Consider the following 22,500-nt stretch of genomic DNA (forward strand, 5'->3'; position numbering starts at 1 on the left):
ATGCCAGGCTGGGTTATTGTGTCTCCATGGAGATAGGGTGAGAGATGAAAGGCAGAGCACAGGGTGGTCACCTCGCCTCCTTCCATCAAATAAAACACAAACCCTTCGTTAAAAATGTCTTTGTTTTGTTTCATTCTTACTTTATTGTGTGAGCGTGATGTATTACAATAGTCTTTGAGCTTCAGGTATCCCCCCACTCCGTATTCCCATCTCTGTTACCCCAGCTCCCTCAGCCTGTCTACAGTACTGTTTGGGAGTCGGCCTGTTCATGCATCCGTGCTAGCCTCCATAATAAGTGGGAATACATATCTGAAGGCAAAGCCACTGTGCTTCCTCTTCCACATTCCTTGCACATTTATTTGAGAAGGAAAGGAACTAGCGGCCCTCTTTGGCAGTATATCCACCTCTCATCATTTGTGTTGTCATGGTGTCATGCCATCCAAGAACAGAAAATCAACCAGGTAGCTCACGTCACTTAGCAACGAGATAGAACTTCGTTTAAACTAATGGAATTATTATGGTCTGAGCGTTGAGTTACGCTTTACCGCTGCTGCTTCTTATATTCAGTGTGATCCCCGCCATAGAGAAAAAGGTCTTTCCAGGTTATTTTGTCACTTCTGATTTGTTTGTTTGTTTGTTTTCCCGGCAGGTCCTTCCAAAGTTGTCCTCCTCAATCACGCACGAGGTGGACAGCATCCTGGGGAACAAGCCCTACAGTAAAAAGGATTACCGCTCCTAAACACTCGGATCCCCAGCTACTGGACTGCACCACGTCTCCAGTCCCCCCCACCCCACCCCACCCCCCTCGTCCCATGCCTGTTCCTCTGCCCGCTTGAGCTACAACTGAATGACACCCAACCGGCGCATGAGACCGCCCCCTTCTCCTCCGGAGGGAAACTACGCCATTTAGAAAAGAAAGAAAACAAAAACATCTGGAAGAGAGAAGGGATTCAAAATAAAAAAAATAACATGTATAGCTAGATAGTAAAAGCATAAGAAGCGTTTTAAAAGAGTTACATCGAATGGCAATAGTACATCAACACTGGCAGAGAAAGTGAAATGAATGATGGGATGTATGAGGTCATAGTTAAAAAACACATGCATACAAAACTGCTGAAACATTTAAAAAAAGGGGATGCCGAGGAAAAAAAGCACACGCTTGCTTGGCTGTTGGAACTAACTCGTTTTGATTTTACTCTTTGCATCGTATATTTTTTTATCTTTTTTTATTAATTTTCGAAATACTGAATGCATACAAGTGTAACTTACATTTGATAATAGGTGTAACGTGGGGATCACACTGACCAGCGGTAGTAGCGGCAAAAGCCGTAGTTTTTACTTTTGTTTCAGCCGCGGAGCGGTTGATACTGCTAGCATAACTGAGGAACATTTCAGGCATTCTGACCAATTTCTTTTAAATCAGCAAGATTATTTATGGGGGCGGGATGTCTTTTTCCGTTAGACAGAAATTAGTACAACACGTCACTTAGCAATGAGATAGAACTTTGTTTATACAAATGGAATTATTATGGTCTGAGCATTGAGTTACGCGCTACCGCTGCTGCTTCTTATATTTAGTGTGATCCCCACCATAGATAAACTAACGCGTCGCACATGTCTCATAGCCAACCATCAGCTTCCGATGGTTTCGTTTCATGGCTTAAAATGCCTCCATCCACTTGCATCTCTACCGTTGAAACGGTTCTCCGCGTAGTTCGTTTGTTCACATCGCACGTGTACAGAATGCAACTCTTCAAACCTGCACTTTAGGAACATAGCTTGTGTGGAGTGGCTATGGGAGGCGCTCTTGTCAGCGGTAACTCCCAACCCCCCCCTCGCAGGGAACCAGGTGGAGATATTAGCGTTAGCATGTTTTTTTTTTTTTCATCGCTAACCACTCCAGTGATTCCCGTCGGTTCTCTGTACAGACTGCAGAGCCCTTGTCTAACCTGTCTATCTGTCCGTCTGTCTGTCAATCTGTTTCCCCTTTGACTGTCCTTACACAACAGTGGCAGTTCTGCAACAAGGGCAAACAAATATACAAAAAACACTGATGGGTGGACTACACAAGTTAATTTGCCTTGGTCTGACCCTATGGTGGCTGGTGATCCCTCATCCCCTTCCTCCACCCCCCCTCTCTGTTGTTGGGCATTCAGCTGAGGCCGCCTGCTTCCAGCACAGTACAGACTCACACGTTTACACGGAGATGGCCGCCAACGCCCTCCAAACCTAACCGAACTGAACCACGCTTGCGTCATTCATGCCAGTTTATAAGGCTTCTTTACAAAAATAGCAGAGTATATAAATAGATATATACACACACATACACACCACACTCAGTATTTATGAACTGCAGTATACTCCCATGTGTACATTTATTGCCATGTATCGCCATTTATCATATTTCTTTGCATGGATAAGTATTTAAGGAGCTACTGAATAACCTAAATGACAGCGAAACACCATCATGTATTAAGGTGTTGCAACACTGAGCGAGTTTCTCTAAACACTGGCACAAATTGCCCCGGGGGGTAAAATCACACTCGTGAGCGGGTGGCTGGGGGCAGCAGCCCTGCAGCTCTTGTCACCAGTGGCCTATAAGAGTAGAGATAGGTGTGACTGGCAGCTGTACCTGACCAGTAGGATCACAGAGACTGTTCAATGGCACTCATTTGCCCACCCTGTCAGAGCTCAGGGATCAGAACAGAAGAAAAACTTTTTAAAAAATCCTGTGAGAATTTCTCGAGTGACTGAGCGAACAGCAAAAAGGAAAAAATAAAACACACACAAAAAAAAAAGAAACATAGAGTGAGAATTTCAGCGAGAGAGCGAGAGCGAGCCTGTATAGTCTTACACGGTTGGAACGCCGTACTTCACTGTATTTATGATCCGTCATCTCTCTGCACTGAGGAGAACCAGTGACATTTCCATGTGGCTAAAGCCAAAGATACCCCCCCGCCCCCTCTCTCAACCCCCCCTCCCCCGCCCCTCTGCCCAGTGACCTCATCTACGCGCTGACAACAAAAAACAAAAGAGCTTGTTTAACTAACCGCATGGACTACCCAGCCTTTGAACCCCAGTATGCAACATATGTATTCTCTCAACACCTGTACAGTCTTTCTGGTCATGCCTTTTAACGTCGCAGTCCTGAACAGACCCTAATGTATACATAAACGCACCCCTGTAAATTGAATGACAAGCTGACGCTAGTTTTTCTTTTGATAACGGGTCATTCTGTTGCAGTTTTCAAAAAGTATGATTTGCATAGGAGCGAGGTTTGAATCTTCTCCCCTATTAGTATTTTGAATTGAGTTTTGAATTGATCTTGCCTTTAAATGTGTAAATATTCAGGTGTGAGGTAGGCAGTCCTTTGAGCATCTCTGGGTTAAGGAACAGTTTGGCCATATTTACCCCCCCCCCCCCCCTTCAGTGCCCTAATAATCCCTTCCCACTGGTCATCCTTTGACATGGTGCTCCACTGTAAACAGATCTCTCTCAAGAGTCCTGACACCAGACCTGTGAGGGTGTTTAGTGCTCCACCCTCTCTGCAGCAGAGCCCCACCAGGAGGTGTTCAGTGCTCCATCCTCTCCTTCTCTCTGGCTCTGCAGCAGAGCCCCTCCAGGAGGAAGGAGGTGCAGGCGACCTGTTAAAAGGTCAGCACCGCCGCAGGACGGCACCCGTTGAAGCGTTTCTCCGTTTCCTTCGCTCGTTTGTGCATGGAGCCTTCTCTGGCTCCGCAAACGCTCACATCCGACTCAAATCATTGTCAAGTACAGTTTCTGGAGAAGACACATCAAAGCATTAGTTATTAGAGCTATATTTGGGTTCCTGTGGCAAATCGTACAAACAAGTCCCGAGTATGCACCGAGGAATATTCTTATACTTTATCTTTGTATTGTTTCATGTCTGTGACCTTAAGAAAACGATGAGAGGGGTATTACTTTCTGTCATTGGTTTGATTTTTTTTAAAACATTACTCGTTTCCCTGGGTTGGTATTGTCATGGTGATGGTAGTGATGGAGGTGGTGATGAGGATGATGATGATGATAAAGAGCAGTTATTTGCACTGATTATGCATTGTGAGGACTCCTGTGAATTGAACCCCACATCAGACGTTACATCTGTTCTCAGTGCTGAGTCAGATATCTTCTGTATATAGTTTGACCTATGTATATATATAATAGTGTATATATACATACAGCCGTTTCTCATCACTTTGGCCTTTCTTTTTTTATTTTCATTGACAGGCATTGCTAACTGCATTGTGCTTGAATCTGAATTTAGATATGTACAGCTTCGGTATCTATGAAATGAAAAATTACATCTATGGATAAGAAAAAAACTGCTCCTGTTGTCCTGTCATCTTCTTTTATCTTTTTTTTTTTACGCAAATGTGGGAATGAGCCATGATTTTAAAATCAAATCTGTAAAACTGAATATCTGTGTGCTGGACCTTTATTTAAATCCTGTATTATTCCACAGGACTGTGACATAGAATAGGGAATTAGAACTTGCCACGGCTGAAACCAAGAGTACCTGAGAGTTGAAAAAAAAGAAAAAAAAACATTTGAGGTTTTTAATCTTATTCAAAAAGATAAAGCTTAATCTTTAAATAATTGCTAAATTGAATTAATCTTTAGTTCATCATAACTCAGAATTCTGATTCAATTCAAGTCGACGGTGTAGTATCCTGCAGTGTACCGTGTACCTTTACCATATAGCCACGTAGTCCTTCAAGTCTGACTGAAATACTGGATTTGGGGCTCGACACGGCAAAACTATAATGCCAAGGTTACACAGCCGTCAAAGGACACACAGAATTACTCAGACACTTCACATTCCTCCTCATTCAGATTTTATATCATCAATGTGCTTAGATTAGACTTGGCTGATCATTCAAGGTGTAGATTTCACATAAAATATAATACTCATCATCAGGAATATAAATACACAACGCGACTATTTATACAAATATGTAATTTGATAAGAAATATAGAAACATAGAGGCAGAGTAGATGATGGGGAGTTGGTTGCCTTTCGTGGTAATAGCCATGAGCATGTTAATGTAGATAGAACACATCCCTGATCTAAACATGAAAAATCAGAAGAAGAATTAAAGGATAAATCATCCAGGTTGCTCGGTACATGTATAACTGCATTCGGCAGTATTCGTGTGGTAGTTTTCTTTTAAAGGGAAATGAATTTACTTCAGTCACAGTCTGGGACGTGACGTACTGCTAAGGCAGTGAACTCTTGTCTGTCAGGCGGGGGGGGGTGTTCACTGGTCCCCAGTATTTCTCTGTAGATGTGGGTCATTTAAGGAAGGTACACTTCAGTATGTAGGCTCAACATCAATTATTACAAACTATTTTTCCAACTTGATGAATATCTAAATGAAGATAGTTGTAGGAATATTGGCACTAAAAAAAGGGGCCACAATGGATGAAACTGCCCTGTAAGCAAACTCCTTTGTATATTAATTACTAAGAGTGCATTGATATCCGCTATACATCTTAAAATCTGCAGATGAAAAAAGTTTGTGTTGCGTCAAGTATGCTTGAAAAGAGTCCCGCAGGAGCAGTGTGTTTGGCTGGACGCGCTGCAGGTCATCAGGTGTGTGTGTTTGGCTAGACACGCTGCAGGTAAACAGGTGTGTGTGTTTCTGTGGTCGAGGCTCCCGTTGTAAAGTGCTCCGTGTCTCCAAACGTGACTCTCGCAGGGTGGAGTCTCCTGCAGCTGGACATGCAAGGAAGCCCGGGAAGAAGCGGACTCCAGAGAAGACGTGGCCCACATCTGGGCCAGATCTGGTCTGGACTCGGCTGCTCTGTCCGTTGGTGGCCCCCAGCGGAGGGGAAAGCCTTTACCTGACCGCCCCCCAAAACTGAAGTTGTTGATGCTGCTTGGGTGGCTGCAGTTCATAGTCCGACCTACAGGAGGCAGCATACTATTAGCGCTACACTAACCCTGAGCACCGTGTTCACTGAGACAGCGTCCTTCATCCACGCAAAGGGGAACCAGCCACATGAGTTTAACAGGCTGTGTGCAAATATGCACACACAGACATACACATAAATACACACACATCACGTAGAACAATCCCTTCTCATCTGAGTGTCAGTGTGTTCATCATGGTTCCTGCTGAGGGTGTTTCACTTGCAGGGGATATCCCACTGAGATCCTGATGAAACTGATCTTCTCCAGTCTCTTCCTGGGTCGAGGGGCTCATGCTGCCCTCGCATTGGTGCACAGAAGGAAGGGGGGGTGTCCAATCAGTGGGTGGGGCTATAAAGAGTTGCTCTGCTGTGATTGGTCATCTGTGTTTCTCGGTTGCTGTTGGGGAGGCACTCCTGTGGGGTAAATTAGTGAATAATTATGTAAACAACCCTGTACAAAAGGTTTATTTAACAGCCTTCAGTATACGTTGTGTGGAAATTTGATTTTAAAAACACCTTTTTTAGTATCTATGGGCAGGGGTTAAATAGGGATTTGTAATGGGCTCTGGTATAAATGACACGAGCATGACTTAATAGTATCATGGAATAAGTTTTATAGATGATAAAAAGGAGACCTATGGTTGATATCATTTCTGAATGTGGCAGTGTGCAACACGACAGCTGAACCTATCCTGTGTATCAGTGTCAAATATAGGAATGGTGGTGTTGGGTTACAAACAAAGGAGAGAATATTCATACAAATGAATTAATCTGAATGGACTAGTCTTTAATAATTACATTAAAATGGAATTAATTTACATTCTATAATATTACAATACACACAGACTATTACATTATATTAATTATGAAATGAAGTTATACCTAGGAAATGATCAGACTACCTTGCATTACCAAGCCTTGGTGTAATTTGAGTTGCTTCTGCCCAAACCACGCTTGCTAGCTTGACATTTAAACTTGAGCTTGCCAGCTCGCATAATAAGTTGGCTCTCTTGCCACATTATTGAAAATGAAGATTATATTGTTAAAGATAGATGTGGATAGATCCCCTGATATCAATGACTAGCATATGCACCTGCCAAATGTAACCCCTGTCTACGGCTGCAGATAAGCTCTGTAACTATCTCTTGGCCTTTCAATGATTAAAAGGGCTCTAATCTATCTGTGATGGGGTCCATGAGGGAAATGAGATGAGAGGAGACGTTACCCTCCTGACAGGTGAGTCCGATCCAGCCGCTGAGGCAGGTGCACTGGCCATTCCTCTGGTCACACTGGGCGCCGTTCTCACACTCGCAGCTCAGACCGCAGTCCGGCCCATAGAGGTTCACTCTGCAGTCTGAACACACAACACACACACACACACACACACACACGGTCAGTAAAGGTGGGTTTATAATCTGTTGCAGGTCACGGCACAAACTGCCTAACCTAAAGGGATTTTCTCCAAATACTGGACCTTTTAATACACACACAAACACAAGGGTGAAGCACAGATTCGGGTAGAAGTAAGATGAATATACAGTGGGGAAAATAAGTATTTGAAGTTTGGCCACTTGCAAAGAAATGTGTGATCTATAATTGTAATAGTAGGTGTATTTTAACAGTGAGAAACAGAATATCAACAAAAAAATCCAGAAAACTGCATTTTATAACATTTATGACAATTTGCATTTGATGCAGAAAATAAGTATTTGAACCCCTAGCAAAACATGACTTAGTACTTGGTGGAATAACCCTTGTTGGCAAGCACAGACGTCAGACTTTTCTTGTAGTTGGTCACCAGGTTTACACACATCTCAGGAGGGATTTTGGTCCACTCCTCTTTGCAGATCCTCTCCAAATCCTTAAGGTTGCGTTTTCAATGGGAGGGAATGAGGTTCAAGCCCAATATTCCACATTACATGGCCCCATCCATAGTCCCCTCGATGCAGTGGAGTCGTCCTGTACCCTTGGCAGAGAAACAGCCCCAAAGCATAATGTTTCCACCTCCATGCTTGACGGTGGGGATGGTGTCATATTCAGCATTCTTCCCCTCCAAACGCGGCAAGTCGAGTTGATGCCAAAGAGCTTGATTTTGGTCTCATCTGACCACATCCTGTCTCCCAATCCTCCTTAGAATCATTCAAGTGTTCATTGGCAAACTTCAGACGGCCCTGTACATGTGCTTCCTTGAGCAGGGGGACCTTGCGAGTGCTGCAGTACTTCAAACCATTACGGCGTAGTGTGTTGCCAATGGTTTTCTTGGTGACTGTGGTCCCAGCTGCCTTGAGATCATTCACAAGCTCCCCCTGTGTAGTTGTGGGGTTATTCTGCACCTTTCGAATGATCACCGATACCGCACGAGGTGATATCTTGCATGGAGCCCCAGACCAAGAGCGATGGACAGTTGTTTGGTGTTGCTTCCATTTACGAATAATCGCACCAATAGTTGTCTGCTTCTCACCAAGCTGCTTGCCGATGGTTTTGTAACCCATTCCAGCCTTGTGCAGGTCTACAATCTTATCTCTGACGTCCTTGGTCAACTCTTTGGTCTTGCCCATGGTGGTGAGGTTGAAGGTGTGAAGTATGATTCTTTGGACAGGTTTCTTTTATACACGTCACCAGTTGAGATCAGGTGTACCTTGTTAGGCCTAATGAGGACTAATCTGTGTGCTTCTTGGGCACATAACTGGTCATTGGGAGCCAGAATTCTTGCTGTTTGCTTGGGGGTTCAAATACTTATTTTCTGCATCAAATACAAATAAATAAATGTTATAAAATGCAGTTTTCTGGATTTGTTTGTTGATATTCTATTTCTCACTGTTAAAATACACCTACCATTACAATTATAGATCACACATTTCTTTGCAAGTGGCCAGTGAGTGAGTGGAGTGGAGTGAGTGAGGTGAGTGAACTTCAAATACTTATTTTCCCCACTGTAACTATACATTTTTGCTTATTTTCTTACTTCTTCCTTATGTAAATTAATTGGATTAGTTTAATAACAGGCATTAAATCAGTAACAGCCTCCAGTGTGATCAGCTGTGTGTCTTTACTCACCTGTGTCACACCTGGCCCCTGTCTTCCCCGCTGTGCACAGGCACCTCCCTCGGAGCGGCTCACACGGCACCCCCTCCTCACACTCACACACCTGAGAGCAGCTCTGCCCAAACCTGCCCTGATCGCACTCTGGGGGAGAGATAACGACAGCCATCAGTGTCAGGATGAGAGACAACACGACCACCAGTATCAGGACCTCGGCTGTAAGCGCAGCCTGTTTATAACGGTCTCATATTAATAGTCTGTTCCGCATGTGTCTTGCTCTCGTTAGATTCTACAGTAATTATCTGCACTACTTTCCCTTTTATAATGACAGAATTAGGAAAATATATTCCTGAGCAATCTACTGTAGACATTTCACTGCATTACACTTCCAACCATCTGATGTGTATGAGCTTCTGGCTAAGTGTCCTCGTGAAAGAGGGGTGAAGTGGCGGATGGGTCACCTTTCTCACAGCGGGTGCCCTGGTACCCGGGTGGGCAGACACAGTGGCCCGTGCTGGGTTGGCAACTGGCTCCGTTTCCACAGTCACACTGTAGCTGGCAGCGAGGGCCATGCCAACCGGGAGGGCACGCTGAAACACAACAAGCAGAGTTAAGCAGGGGTACTGCTGTGTGTGTTAGAATGGTGTGTGTGTGTGTGTGTGTACGCTGCCTGTAGTAGACAAGCACAGACTCAAACTTGCAATGTCGGGCATGGGAAAAAAGCTGTGTTAGCAAAGAGGCCCATGGGTGCTAGCATGTGTTGCTGGCACGTCTCTTAAAGTGCTGGGGATTGAGGTTCTCTCATTGCACAGCACTGTACCCGCTGGCTACCGTTACATGTGTTTTGTAAGTGACTATATGTACAGGCAGAGTAAGTGGTATTAAGCCTCTATTTTGTGTTTCTGTGGCTCAGCTCATAGAGCAGGGTGATCATGAGTTTGACCGATGAAAATGTATATCTGTACTGCAAGTTGATTAGGATAAAAGTGTCTGCTAAATGAACTCACAGAAATAAATGTCATAAATGTGTGTGTGAATTTGAGTGTGGGTAACCATCTCACCATGTTCACAGCGGTGGCCGTAGTATCCGGGCGCACACTGGCACGTGCCCATGACTCTGTCACAAGTGCTGTTGTGCTCACAGTCACACCTGTGCACGCAGTTAGGCCCAAACGTCCCCTGTGGACACCCTGCCATTCAACAGCACACAACACTATGGTTAGCTTAGCACTGAATACATTCCTATTTGCCTCTGAGGCTAAATAAGATGCTCAAAGAGGTGCATGTGTATGATCCCTTTCAGCATCAACCTTCAAAGCCCATAGAATAAAACTGCACCCCCCTATGCTGCCCTCTTGTGGCAAGGAAGGGAAGTGCTATTCACAGTGCTGAACAGGACATTTTACACAGAGCAATGTTTTATGTTTTTGTGCAAGGATGACAAGGGTGTGTGTGTGTGTGTTTCAGAAAGAGATTCTTACCTGTTTCACAGTGTAGTCCCGTCCAGCCCAGCTGACAGGTGCAGTTTCCAGACACAGCGTCACACACACCATTATTACTGCAGTTACAGCGCAGAGAACAGTCTAAGCCATACCAGCCTGGAGCACAGCCTGCAGCACACACACACACACACACACAAAATAAATATACAGGTGCAACCATATGTATACATAATCACAGTCTCTCATTCGAGTAAGATGCACTTATACTCTATAGATGTACACACATATACATGCACACACACACACACACACGAGTTGTAAAATATACAGATACAACCACATGAATACACAAGTAAACTAATTCTCTATGTGCACATCACCTACAGTTGACATGTTTCCAGTCCTATTCTGCACACTGGCACAAAGGACATAAGATGCACACAGACACACACACACACACACACACACACACACACCTTGTCCACAGTCCTCCCCCTGTCGGCCTGGTGAGCACACACATCTGCCAGTGACGGGATCATTCTGTGCCCCTTCACCACACAGCGCCACGCTGGCACAGTCCTGCCCGTAGCGACCCACAGGGCATGCTGCAAACAGGCCACATTACAAAGACTGTTAACACACAACACATTTTTACAAAGGCTGATAACACAGTGGGTTATCACAAACAAATGGTATGGTTGTACCTTTGCGCACACTGATCACAATACTTAACCATTCACCCACAGTCATATGCATCCTTATGTCTTAAACACCAGTAAAAGTATACTACAACCAACTGAGGCTGTGAATGGGCACCATTGATGTTGGCATTAGTATTGTAGTGCCAAGCTGTAGATTTGCGCCGTACTTACAGACGTTGCAGTGGGCTCCGATAAACCCAGGCGGGCAGTGGCACGTGCCATCCGTAGTCTGGCACACCCCCCCATTCTGGCACTGGCACCTCCGCTCACAGTTCGGCCCGTACCATCCCTCCTCACACTCTGTTCAACAGACAGGCAGGTTGGTCATGACGGTACATGTCTATGAGACTGCCTTATACAGAAAAGCTTAATAGCATTAAAAACATATAGCTTTGGGAATAATATAGCCTATAACTGTGCCATATGACAGGGGTCAGAGGTGAAGATATCCAGGTAGAGAAACTGTCTTGTTGATGCCTCACACAATCATTTTACCTTCTGGGTACATCTCACAAAACACGAGTTTGCCTGATAACTGCTTGTTAATACTCAATACTTAATATGTTTACGACGGTGCACATGGGTAATAAGTAAATATACATGGTGGACAATAAAAAAGACCCAAATATTTGGGAATATTTGGATCTAAAAGAGATTTGAGTCAGTTTGTTAGTGTGAACTGCAGCAGACTGACCCTGTTTGCACTTTGGGCCTCTGAAGCCTGGGGCGCAGTAGCACACTCCTGACACCGGGTGGCAGAGCTGGTTAGTCTCAGAACACAGGCACACCTGGTTACAGTTCAGGCCGAAGGTGCCTGGGAGGCAAGCTGTAGGGGAAGACAAAGCTTTTTGCTTTCACACAGGTGGATGAATGTAATGTGTATATGCATGAACATTTGCACGTTTGTGGATATGTGTGTGCCTGTATGCCTGTAGCAGTGTGTCTGTATATGTGTGTGTCTATGTGCGTATGAGTGAGTGTGTGTGTGTGCATGAGTGTGTTGTGTGAGTGAGTGAGTGAGTGTGTGTGTGTGTGTCTGTGAGAGTGTGTGTGTGTGTATGTGTGTGTGTGTGTGTGTTGTGTGTGAGAGTGTGAGTGTGGTGTGTGTGTGTGTGTGTGTATGTGTGTGTGTGTGTGTGTGTGTGTGTGAGAGAGTGTGAGTGTGGTGTGAGTGTGGTGTGTGTGTGTGTGTGTGTGTGTGTGTGTGTGTGTGTGTGTGTGTGTGTGTGTGTGTGTGTGTTACTCACTCTGCTCACAGCCGTTGCCAGTGAGTCCAGGTGTGCAGCCACAGGCCCCAGTGATGTGGTGGCAGGAGGAGCCTGGAGAACAGGAGCACCTGTGGAAACACCCCTCACCGTACGAGCCCGGAAGACATGCTACGCACAGACCAGACACACACACACACACACACACACACATGGACACACACACACACACATTATTTCTACTTCTACCACTTTTGCCAAAACACATCTATTCTTTTTTCCTGTAACATTTAAAAGAAAAAGGTGTGCGTACAGAAGGAGAGTACATGTGTGTGTGTGTGTGGGGGGGGGGGGGGGGGGGCACTTACCTCTGTCACACCTGGGGCCCCTCCAGCCGGGGGGGCAGATGCAGACCCCAGTCATGTGATTGCATGGAGCTCCGTGCTCACACACACACTTCTGCTGGCACTTGGCTCCAAACATGCCCGCTGGACACACTGCTCAACACACACACACACACAAATGTTTATACGTGAGCAAGTGCACAATAAGCATAATCATATACACAGACATGCATATACACCCAAACACAAAAGACAAAAATGCACACACACAAACTATGAACATGAATTTGAGTTCAAGTTGTTCAAGTTCAATACTGAGTGGTTGTGAGACATAGTACACTATGAGAGAACATCCCTTGCAAAACTCTCACCATTTCAACAGAATAATACCTGAATGAGCTACAATCATCAAGCAGAGGTCCGAAAAACAAACTCTGCTGTGTACTAAATGTGCTTGTGTCTATCATTTCAACCCCACTTTCTCTCTCTCTCTCTCTCTCTATTCTTATTATATCTATCTTTCTATCTCACTTTCTTATTCTATCTCTCTCTCGCTCTCTTTCTTATTCTATCTATCTATCTCTCTCTCTTTCTCTCTCTCTCTCTCTCTTTATTATTCTCTCTCTCTCTATCTCTCTCTTTCTCTCTCTCTTTCTTATTCTCTCTCTCTCTCTCTCCCTCCCTCCCTCACCTGTGCACTCACCTGTCTCACAGTGCTCTCCTACCCATCCTGGGTGGCACACACACCGGCCCGTCTGTCTGTCACACTGCCCGCCGTTCTCACACTCACACTCCTGCTCGCAGTCTGCTCCGAACCTACCAGGCACACATGCTGCAGACACACACACACACACACACACACACACACACACACACAGGCACAGACACACACAGAGACACACACACACACAGACATACACACACAGGCACACACATACACAGGCAAACACACACACACACACACAGGCATACACACACAGGCACACACACACACACACACAAAGTCAATAAATCACGGTCACAAGCCGGATATCACTTCAAAGAGCCATAGGCTACTCCCATGGCGTATCTCCAGTATCTCCAGTATCTGTTCCAGTTGGCCTGGAAGATGATATATGAGAGAGTGGCTGTGGTACTTGACATGGAACATGACAGCTTCACAGATCCAGTTCCACATCACACACTCTAGCGATCCCATCATCTCATCTGAACCCATGCATTTAGGCGCATCGTAAATCCAGGTCCGTTAGCCGCAGGCAGCAACATGAGAGGGGAGGTGAACACGAGGAACATGAGGAACGTTAACATGCTCTGGCCAAGGAACTCTTCTGCTATTTCCGACCACTGAAGGAAAACTCAAACATGCTTCTGAGGAAGCCTCCCTCTAACACCACACAGACAGACTGGCACATGCATGCATGTATGCCTGTGTGTAGGTGATTTGTGTGTGTGAGAATGTGTATGTGTGTGTGTGTGTGTGTGTGTGTGTGTGCACGTGTGTGTGTGTGTGTCTGAGAGAGATAGAGAGAGAGGGAGAAAGTATGTCTAAAAGTGTGATAATGTCTGTGTGTGTGTGTGTGTGTGTGTGTGTGCACATGTGTGTGCGTGTGTCAGAGAGATAGAGAGAGTGGGAGAAAGTATGTCTAAAGTGTGATCATGTGTGTGTGTCTGAGAGAGATAGAGGGAGAGGGAGAAAGTATGTCTAAAGTGTGATCGTGTCTGTGTGTGTGTGTGTGTGTGTGTGTGTGTGTGTGTGTGTGTGTGCACGTGTGTGAGCGTGTCTGAGAGAGATAGAGAGAGAGGGAGAAAGTATGTCTAAAAGTGTGATCATGTCTGTGTGTGTGTGTGTGTGTGTGCACATGTGTGAGCGTGTGTCTGAGAGAGATAGAGAGAGAGGGAGAAAGTATGTCTAAAAGTGTGATCATGTCTGTCTGTCTGTCTGTGTGTGTGTGTGTGTCTGAGCGTCTGAGCGCAGGTGTTTGCCAGTGTTCATCTGAGTCTGTGAACTAGAGTGTGGCATGTGCACGCTTGTGTGTGTGTGTGTGTGTGGTGTGTGTTTGTGTGTGTGTGTGTGTGTGTGTGTGTGTGTGTGTGTGTGTGTGTGTGTGTGTGTGTGTGTGTGTGTGTGTATGTGTGTGTGGGTGTGTGTGTGTGTCTGTCAGCACACGGGGGAGTAGTAGGTGGTTAGCTCTGACTGAGACGTTTTATAGGGGGGGTGGACCGGACTCTAGGGGTGGAGTGGCGCCCCTCACTCTCCGAGTCTGAACCAGCCGTCTCCGGGCATGGCAACAGCCCTGCGACACAGACAGAAACCCGGGCGTCTGCTAGACGTCAGTGGGATGCAACGCACATGATGTCAGCACCACAGAGTAGCTGGGTCATTGGCTTCCTGGGCAGCATGGACCTGGCCACAGAGGATCCCCCACACAGGGCAGTGTGTCTGGGGCTACAGCGCTTCACAGCTCTGGAGGATCCCCCATACAGGGCAGTGTGTCTGGGGCTACAGGGCTTCACAGCTCTGGACTCACCGGCTGGTTAAACTGCCACAACCCCAGCAGGTGCTAACTCTGCACAGATCTTCACTAGATGAGCACCACAAGCCTGGATTTAGATATTACCTGAGAAGACATTAGCCTCAGATTCTGGTGCTTTGGGAATTTCCATGTGCTTAACAGTCACAACTCTGTCTGAGTCGGACATGGATCATAGGCTGGATCCATTTCATAGAACTGCTATCTGGGAAAACAGTTCCCTCTGTCGTGTCCATTCCGTTTTTGGGTACTGGTTCTCGTGTCTCTCTGTGTGTGGTTGATATGAGACGTGATTGTTGTCTGTCTGAAGTTTGATGCTGGTGTGTTTTGTGTGTGGGTTTGAAAAAGAAAGAGAGAGAGAGTGTTCATGAAGTGTGTGTGTGTGTGTGTGTGTGTGTGTGTGTGTGTGTGTGTGTGTGTGTGTTTCTTACCCAGCTCACAGGCGGTGCCCGTCCAGCCTTTGAGGCAGGTGCATCGGCCGCTGCTCGGGTCACAGGTACCCCTGTTCTGACAGAGACAGTGCTGCAGGCAGTCCACTCCATAGAACTCCACCGTACACACTACAATACACACACACACACACACACACACACACACACACACACACACACACACACACACCAAAATCCATCAACACTGTAACTACTCACACACAGCTCATCCACATAAACCCACATACAAACAGTATACTGCCCCCCCCCCCCCCCCCCCCCCCGCCAACACACACACATACACAACACTAACTTCATTTTCACATAACAGTCAACCATACACATAAAAACCCAGAACCACAAGCAAACACACACACACATTAGCAACACACACGCACGCATGCACGCACACGCACACACACATACACACCCACACACCCCCCCCCCCCACACACACACACACACACACACACACAGACACACACAAGCACACACACACACACGCCAGCTCTTATTCACCCTCTCTCTCTCTCATGGGCTCCAGGTAAACAGCGGCCCGCAGTAATTGCATGTTCATATGGATCTGACTCTTTACACTGGAGGTCTCTGGGTTTGACTCAGACTTGAGGTTTCCCCATTAGTCCAGCTCATTTCACTGGGCACAGTTGAGTGGAGAACAATGAGGTGATTTTACCCCAAAGCACAACCATGTGTCTCCACTTCTTGTTTCATACTGCTAGTGGCTGTTTACAGGCTGAGGGAGCTGAACAGCCCAAGTATTGATCTCTCGTGTGCAGTTAGGTCGGAAGCGCTCTACAGGTAAAGCAAATCTGTGGACCTTTGAGAGGCAACCTCAAGGACAGATGTGACAAACTAAACTAGAGGTGCTGAGCTTCACACACACACACACACACACACACCACACACACACACACACACACACACACCACACACACACACACACACAGACACACACACACACACACACACACACACCACACACACACCACACACACACACACACACACACCACACACACACGCACACACACACTTACCCTCTGAACACTGCACTCCTTTCCAGCCGGCCGCACACACACATTGCCCGCTCGCAGCATTGCATGTGGCATTGTTCTGGCACAGACACTTCTGGGTACAGCCATCACCATAGAAACCAGCAGGGCACGCTGGGAATGACAGGGTTTTAGAGGGTAGATGTTAGAGTTCATCACAGACTGTGTGGAGTGTGGATCCAGACCACAGGTGACACTGGGCCACATCTGGGCCAGATCTGGGCCACAACCATCTCCCGTCTGTGGGCTGAAACTGTCATACGCGTCACCAGCTTCGATTGTGTGGTCTGTATTTGACTGTATTGTGAATATTGACTAAAGCGTTAAGGGATGTTTGCCACGTTGGCCAAATAACGTAGAATTGTAAGCATTTTTTACAAACAGGAAACATCCTTAACCAAATACTTGGAGTTCTACTTGTAGGGAGTCGGGGGGGAGATTACTCACTCTGGTTGCATTGAGGTCTGAGCCAACCCGCTGGACACACACATTCTCCAGTGGTGTGGTTGCAGCTGCCTCCGTTCAGACACACACACTTCCGCTGACAGTCCAGACCAAAGAAGCCCTGAGGGCATGCTGATCAGGGTCATACACACACACAAACACACAAACACACAACACACACACACACACACACAAACACACACACACACACACAGTTCAGCGTTAATATTGCATTTTGAATGCCCTGTGCAGACCACTATGCCAAACAATCCCAGCAGAATATCAATGGCCAAGATGTCTATGCCCAAGATGTCTATGCCCATGCGTGAGTTCCATATGAACCTGTGTTTGGGAGTTTAGCACTGGACTACAGTGAGGCGTGGGATGAAACAGGGCAAGATGAGAGGGTGGGCAGAAGGAGGGGGTTGGGCAAGAGGAGACGCTCGTCACCACCACACTCACCTTTCTCACAGTAGGTTCCGGTCCAGCCCACTTTGCAGGTGCACGCCCCACTGACATGGTCACATGACGCCCTGTTGTCACACTGACACCGCTGGCGACAGCGTGGTCCGAAAGAACCCGCAGGGCATTCTGGGTAGCGGAGAAGGACAGAACTGTAGTGGAATTCTAACGTGCAGTGGTCCACTTTACAACAGTGGCAGCTTACTTGCTTAGTATATATAGATACTTTAGGGAACATGGTGAAAAACACTTTGCTTAGTATATATAGATACTTTAGGGAGCATGGGGTATTTCTGACCACAAACTTCCCATGAAGTTCCTATGAAGCTCATAAGCAATGAAACTGTGAAAAGGGCAAAACACTGTCCAAATATATATAATCAGTAACATTCATTCATTCATGCATGCATTCATACATTCATTCATTCACTCAATAATGAGAGCATATCATCATGCTATGATAAAGAGTGAAGTCACTGTACAGACAGCTAGTAAAGTATATGCACTCACTCTGGTCACAGCGCGGTCCGGTGAAGCCAGCCTCACAGTGACACAGACCTGACACCGCATCACAGCTCCCGTCCCCATTCCTGCAGTCACAGGACTCAGCGCAGTCTGCCCCCCACTGGCCAGACTCACACACTGCAGCCACACAACATCAGCAAACACACAAACACATAAACATCCACAAAAGCTCATCATTGAATAAGATCTTACAGATGCAAAGGGTCTCTTTTTAAATGTCAGAATATTCTTCAGGTGTCCATCATTATGCCCTTAACGGCTGATTTTGGAGCAATCTTTCACCTATGTATTATGTATTTTTATACATAGAGTATACAGTACATATATACATCTATGTATCTCTATGGCAGACCCTGCAGTCCTAAGCAAGTTACACTCATTCAACATCACAACTCTACTCCATTGTTGGCTGTCCAGTGGGAGATTTCCACTGAGGTGTAAAGTACTGAGAGTCATGTTTACATATCCCTGGCATGCAATACAGACTCATGCTAGTGTGTCATGTTCGTGTCAGTGAGCCATGTTCGTGTTAGTGTTTCATGTTTATGTTAGTGTGTCATGTTCGTGTTTCATGTTTATGTTAGTGCGCCATGTTCGTGTTGGCCTGTGTTGTACCTTTCCTGCAGCTGTGCCCAGTCCATCCAGGTGCACAGTGGCAGCGTCCAGTCACAGGGTGGCATCGTCCGTTATTCTCACACACACATCGCTGCTGGCATCCCTGCCCAAAGCGACCAGCAGGACACACTACACACATAACACAGACATACCCCACACACACACACACACACACACAATGTTATAATCAGGCCTCGTAATGTTTTCTCATTCAAATTCTCACACACAAAATGTTTAAGTCACACGATTTCTGAAACTCTGTCAGACACTCAAACAGGAAAAACCTGCAAAACTATAAGCTAATTCTCAGTCTTTCACTCAGTTTTTCAATCTCATAAAACATGACACATACATTCACTGTCTAAGACCAGTTCCAAAGGAGGACATTGGTTGTAATGTTGATAAGTTGCTGTGACAAGACCCAAATAGGAGGTAATTTTGTTTTGGTTTGTTTATAAAGTGTACATATCCTACTAGAACATATTGTGTGTGATGTGTTTCCATTTTGAACACTTTGAAATACTATTGTAGAAATGCACTCTACTGCAAAAAGTCTGTTACGGTTACAAGCCTCTGAAAGCTACATGGCCTAGCCCTAGCATTTACGTGTGTTGACTAAATGTACTTCAGTTTACTGTGCAACACTAAGGTCTACAGCCATTTGACACAAAAGTTAGATTTTAAAAGGGATTATTGAGTTTTGAATGCAGTGTTTAATTTTTCAGATATGTTGTGTTTTTGCATTTTAAGTATGCAGTTGTGAAAAATGAAACCTAGCTTGTAACCTAGTGACCTAGTGTGAAAGCAGTTGTAAAAAAGAAAACTGTAAAAGGGTTGATCCAAAGAAAGGTCATACAATGCATCCACATCACCATGGCACCATCTTATGGAAGTGAAAAGCATCTATCTAACACATAACTGTAACGGCGGAGGACATCCGTACCGTTCTGGCAGAGTCTCCCCATGTACCCGGAGGGGCAGAGGCAGGTGCCATTCTGTCTGTCACACACGCCTTTGTTCTCACACAGGGGACACTTCTCCTTACAGCCCGGGCCCCAGCGGACATCCTCACACACTACACACAGAACAGGAACGTCACACACTCATAGAAAACTACTGAGCAAGGTGTGTGTGTGTGTGTGTGTGTGCGTGTGTGCGTGCGTGCGTGCGTGCGTGTGCATATGCAAGTGTTAAAGCAATATGAATTACAGTTTGAACGCGTGAATAAATTGAATGCTTGTGAAATCGTCTTCAGTCAGACAGACATGCATGGTTTCATCGAAGCCCCTTTCATGAACTCACCCTTCTCACAGCGCCTTCCCACGGTCCCGTCCACACAGAGGCACTGGCCCGTCACCTTGTCACAGGGAGAGCCGGTGCAGTCACAGGCCTTAGAGCAGCCCAGCCCGTGCTTCCCCTCGGGGCAGTCTGCAGCACAGAGAGAGGAGATCAGATGCCTTCACAACGCACATCACAGGGAGAGGAGATCAGATGCCTTCACAACGCACATCACAGGGATGTCAGACTGGATCCATACCGGCTATATAAATATATAATGTGAAGCTAAAGTCTTTGCACTACATATTCTATCAGATAGATACTAGCTGTGAATCTAAAGTCTTTGCACTACATATTCTATCCGATAGATAATAGCTGTGAACCTTTGTGTTATATATTCTAGTTATTGTGAATATATAACCTCTGCACTACAGATAATCTCTCAGAGCTATAACTTTGTTCACTCTATTTGTGAGAGGTGTGGCGCGTATGACAGCGCTGTACCCTGATCACAGTGATACTATGTGTGATGCGTATGACAGCGCTGTACCCTGATCACAGTGATACTATGTGTGATGCGTATGACAGCGCTGTACCCTGATCACAGTGATACTATGTGTGATACGTATGACAGCGCTGTACCCTGATCACAGTGATACTATGTGTGATGCGTATGACAGCGCTGTACCCTGATCACAGTCGTCACCCCTCTTCCCGGCAGGGCACTGCCGCTGGCACGCGCCGGTCACATGATGACAGCTCACGCCAGGCGGGCACTCACACTTGGCCTGGCAGCCAGCTCCATACAAGCCTGGGTCACACTCTACAATGGGCACATACATACATACATACATACACACACACACACACACACACACACACACACACACACACACACACACACACACACAAATATAGCATGTTAAGATTCACATTAACATGCCAAAGATATGCTGAGATATACAGCAGATTCATGTTAATCTTACTGACATTAGCATCAATATTGCAGTTTAGCATAATGTCATTTGCAGAAAATACTGTATATACACAATGTATAAAGGTGTTTACAGTTAAGGGCTGGCGTAACCTTGAGTGTACGTAAGTGTAAGGGTAAAGGTAATTGCATTGCGAAAGAGGGACAGATGAGGATGATGACAGGTAGTTTTCTGAATTAACTCACCTTCCTTGCAGGTGTCTCCTTGGTAACCAGGTTTACAAGAGCAGGTGCCAAGGCGACGATGGCATTCCAGAGTGTTCTCCTGAACACACTACACTCCTCCGAACAGCCCGGACCAAACGCCCACTTAGGACAGGCTAGACAGAGGAGGAGGAGGAAGAGGAAGAGGATGAGAAATGAGCCACATGAGGAAGAGCAGACACTTAAATCCACAACAAGAAAGAGGCAAACAACAACAAAGGACCTGTAACTGGCATTAGGGGACATACAGTTAAATGCCTGGGGGACAGCTGAGCTAAATGAAAAGAATATCCTTAGTGGGTGTGTTGGATAGAGAGACTAATCTGTAATCTCATGATTAGGGTCATGAGTTAGATTTTTTCATTTAACAGACCGATCATCCACAGCAATTTACAGTACAGCACACATATACATTAACGGTATCCAGTACATGATCTTGGTGTTGTCAGCACCTTGCACTACCAGTTGAGCCACTGGATTAATGACGATATAAAATGATGCTATAAAGATGATCATATAGAAATGATACAATCATGATATAAAAAAATCATAAAAATGATGAAATAAGAGTGATAAATCATGCTATAAAAATGTTGAAATAATGACATGAAACGATGAAATGATGATAAAGAAAAGCTCACGCAGGTGGCAGAAGCGCCCGTAGAGGCCCGGGTCACACAGACACGCTCCGTAGGTACGGTGGCACCGCCCGTTGTTGGCACAGTTACACTTCTTATTACAGCTCTTTCCATAGAGGCCCTTAGGGCAGCCTATGGAACACACACGCGCACACACACACATACAAAGACATGCATGATTTAACAACACATTTATTATCAACCCTGAATTACTGAATTATTATCAAAGCTCTGTGACTATCCATAAATCATTTAGCTGTTATGTACCATGTCATAAGTGTGTTATTAGCATGCAGTAGGTGTATGATCTGTGTGTTGGCATGTTGGCACTGCCATGGCACACCTACCGTCCTCACACAGCTCCCCGCTGACACCAGGCGGGCACCGGCACTGCCCGCTCACCGGGTCACAGGCTGGCTCCGTTCTTACACACACAGCTGTGGGAGCAGTTCTTGCCAAACATGCCCTCTGCACAGGCTGTAAGATACACACACACACACACACACACACACACACACACACACACACACACACACACACACACACACATGCGCGCACACACACACACACACACACGCATACGCACACACACACACACAGACAATAAATAAAGGTCTAATATGTTAGTGTGTGTGTTG

The 22,500-nt window shown here is 45.8% G+C and overlaps 2 protein-coding genes across 6 annotated transcripts in view; one reads left to right on the forward strand and one right to left on the reverse strand.

Annotated features, from left to right (window-relative positions):
* kcnab2a (potassium voltage-gated channel subfamily A regulatory beta subunit 2a) overlaps window positions 1-4,346 on the forward strand; it is a 138,741-nt gene extending 134,395 nt beyond the window's left edge. For all 5 annotated transcript variants that reach the window (XM_031567686.2, XM_031567688.2, XM_031567687.2 and 2 more), the window contains one exon: window positions 650-4,346. In XM_031567686.2, the coding sequence (XP_031423546.1) occupies window positions 650-739 (90 nt within the window). In that variant the 3' untranslated portion in view covers window positions 740-4,346. The remainder of the gene's footprint in view (window positions 1-649) is intronic.
* A 113-nt stretch (window positions 4,347-4,459) lies between these two features.
* Window positions 4,460-22,500, reverse strand: part of megf6b (multiple EGF-like-domains 6b) — a 138,013-nt gene continuing 119,972 nt past the window's right edge. The window contains 25 exon segments of the mRNA XM_042707716.1: window positions 4,460-6,348; window positions 7,160-7,288; window positions 8,992-9,120; window positions 9,438-9,566; window positions 10,038-10,166; window positions 10,458-10,586; window positions 10,895-11,023; window positions 11,291-11,419; window positions 11,814-11,945; window positions 12,367-12,495; window positions 12,693-12,821; window positions 13,372-13,500; window positions 15,631-15,759; window positions 16,688-16,816; window positions 17,150-17,278; window positions 17,609-17,737; window positions 18,119-18,250; window positions 18,749-18,877; window positions 19,692-19,823; window positions 20,051-20,176; window positions 20,715-20,849; window positions 21,207-21,296; window positions 21,299-21,340; window positions 21,866-21,994; window positions 22,210-22,275. Coding sequence (XP_042563650.1) covers window positions 6,284-6,348; window positions 7,160-7,288; window positions 8,992-9,120; window positions 9,438-9,566; window positions 10,038-10,166; window positions 10,458-10,586; window positions 10,895-11,023; window positions 11,291-11,419; window positions 11,814-11,945; window positions 12,367-12,495; window positions 12,693-12,821; window positions 13,372-13,500; window positions 15,631-15,759; window positions 16,688-16,816; window positions 17,150-17,278; window positions 17,609-17,737; window positions 18,119-18,250; window positions 18,749-18,877; window positions 19,692-19,823; window positions 20,051-20,176; window positions 20,715-20,849; window positions 21,207-21,296; window positions 21,299-21,340; window positions 21,866-21,994; window positions 22,210-22,275 — 2,984 coding nt within the window. The 3' untranslated portion in view covers window positions 4,460-6,283.

The sequence above is a fragment of the Clupea harengus genome, chromosome 5, assembly GCF_900700415.2.
Source record: "Clupea harengus chromosome 5, Ch_v2.0.2, whole genome shotgun sequence".
Classification (NCBI taxonomy): domain Eukaryota; kingdom Metazoa; phylum Chordata; class Actinopteri; order Clupeiformes; family Clupeidae; genus Clupea; species Clupea harengus.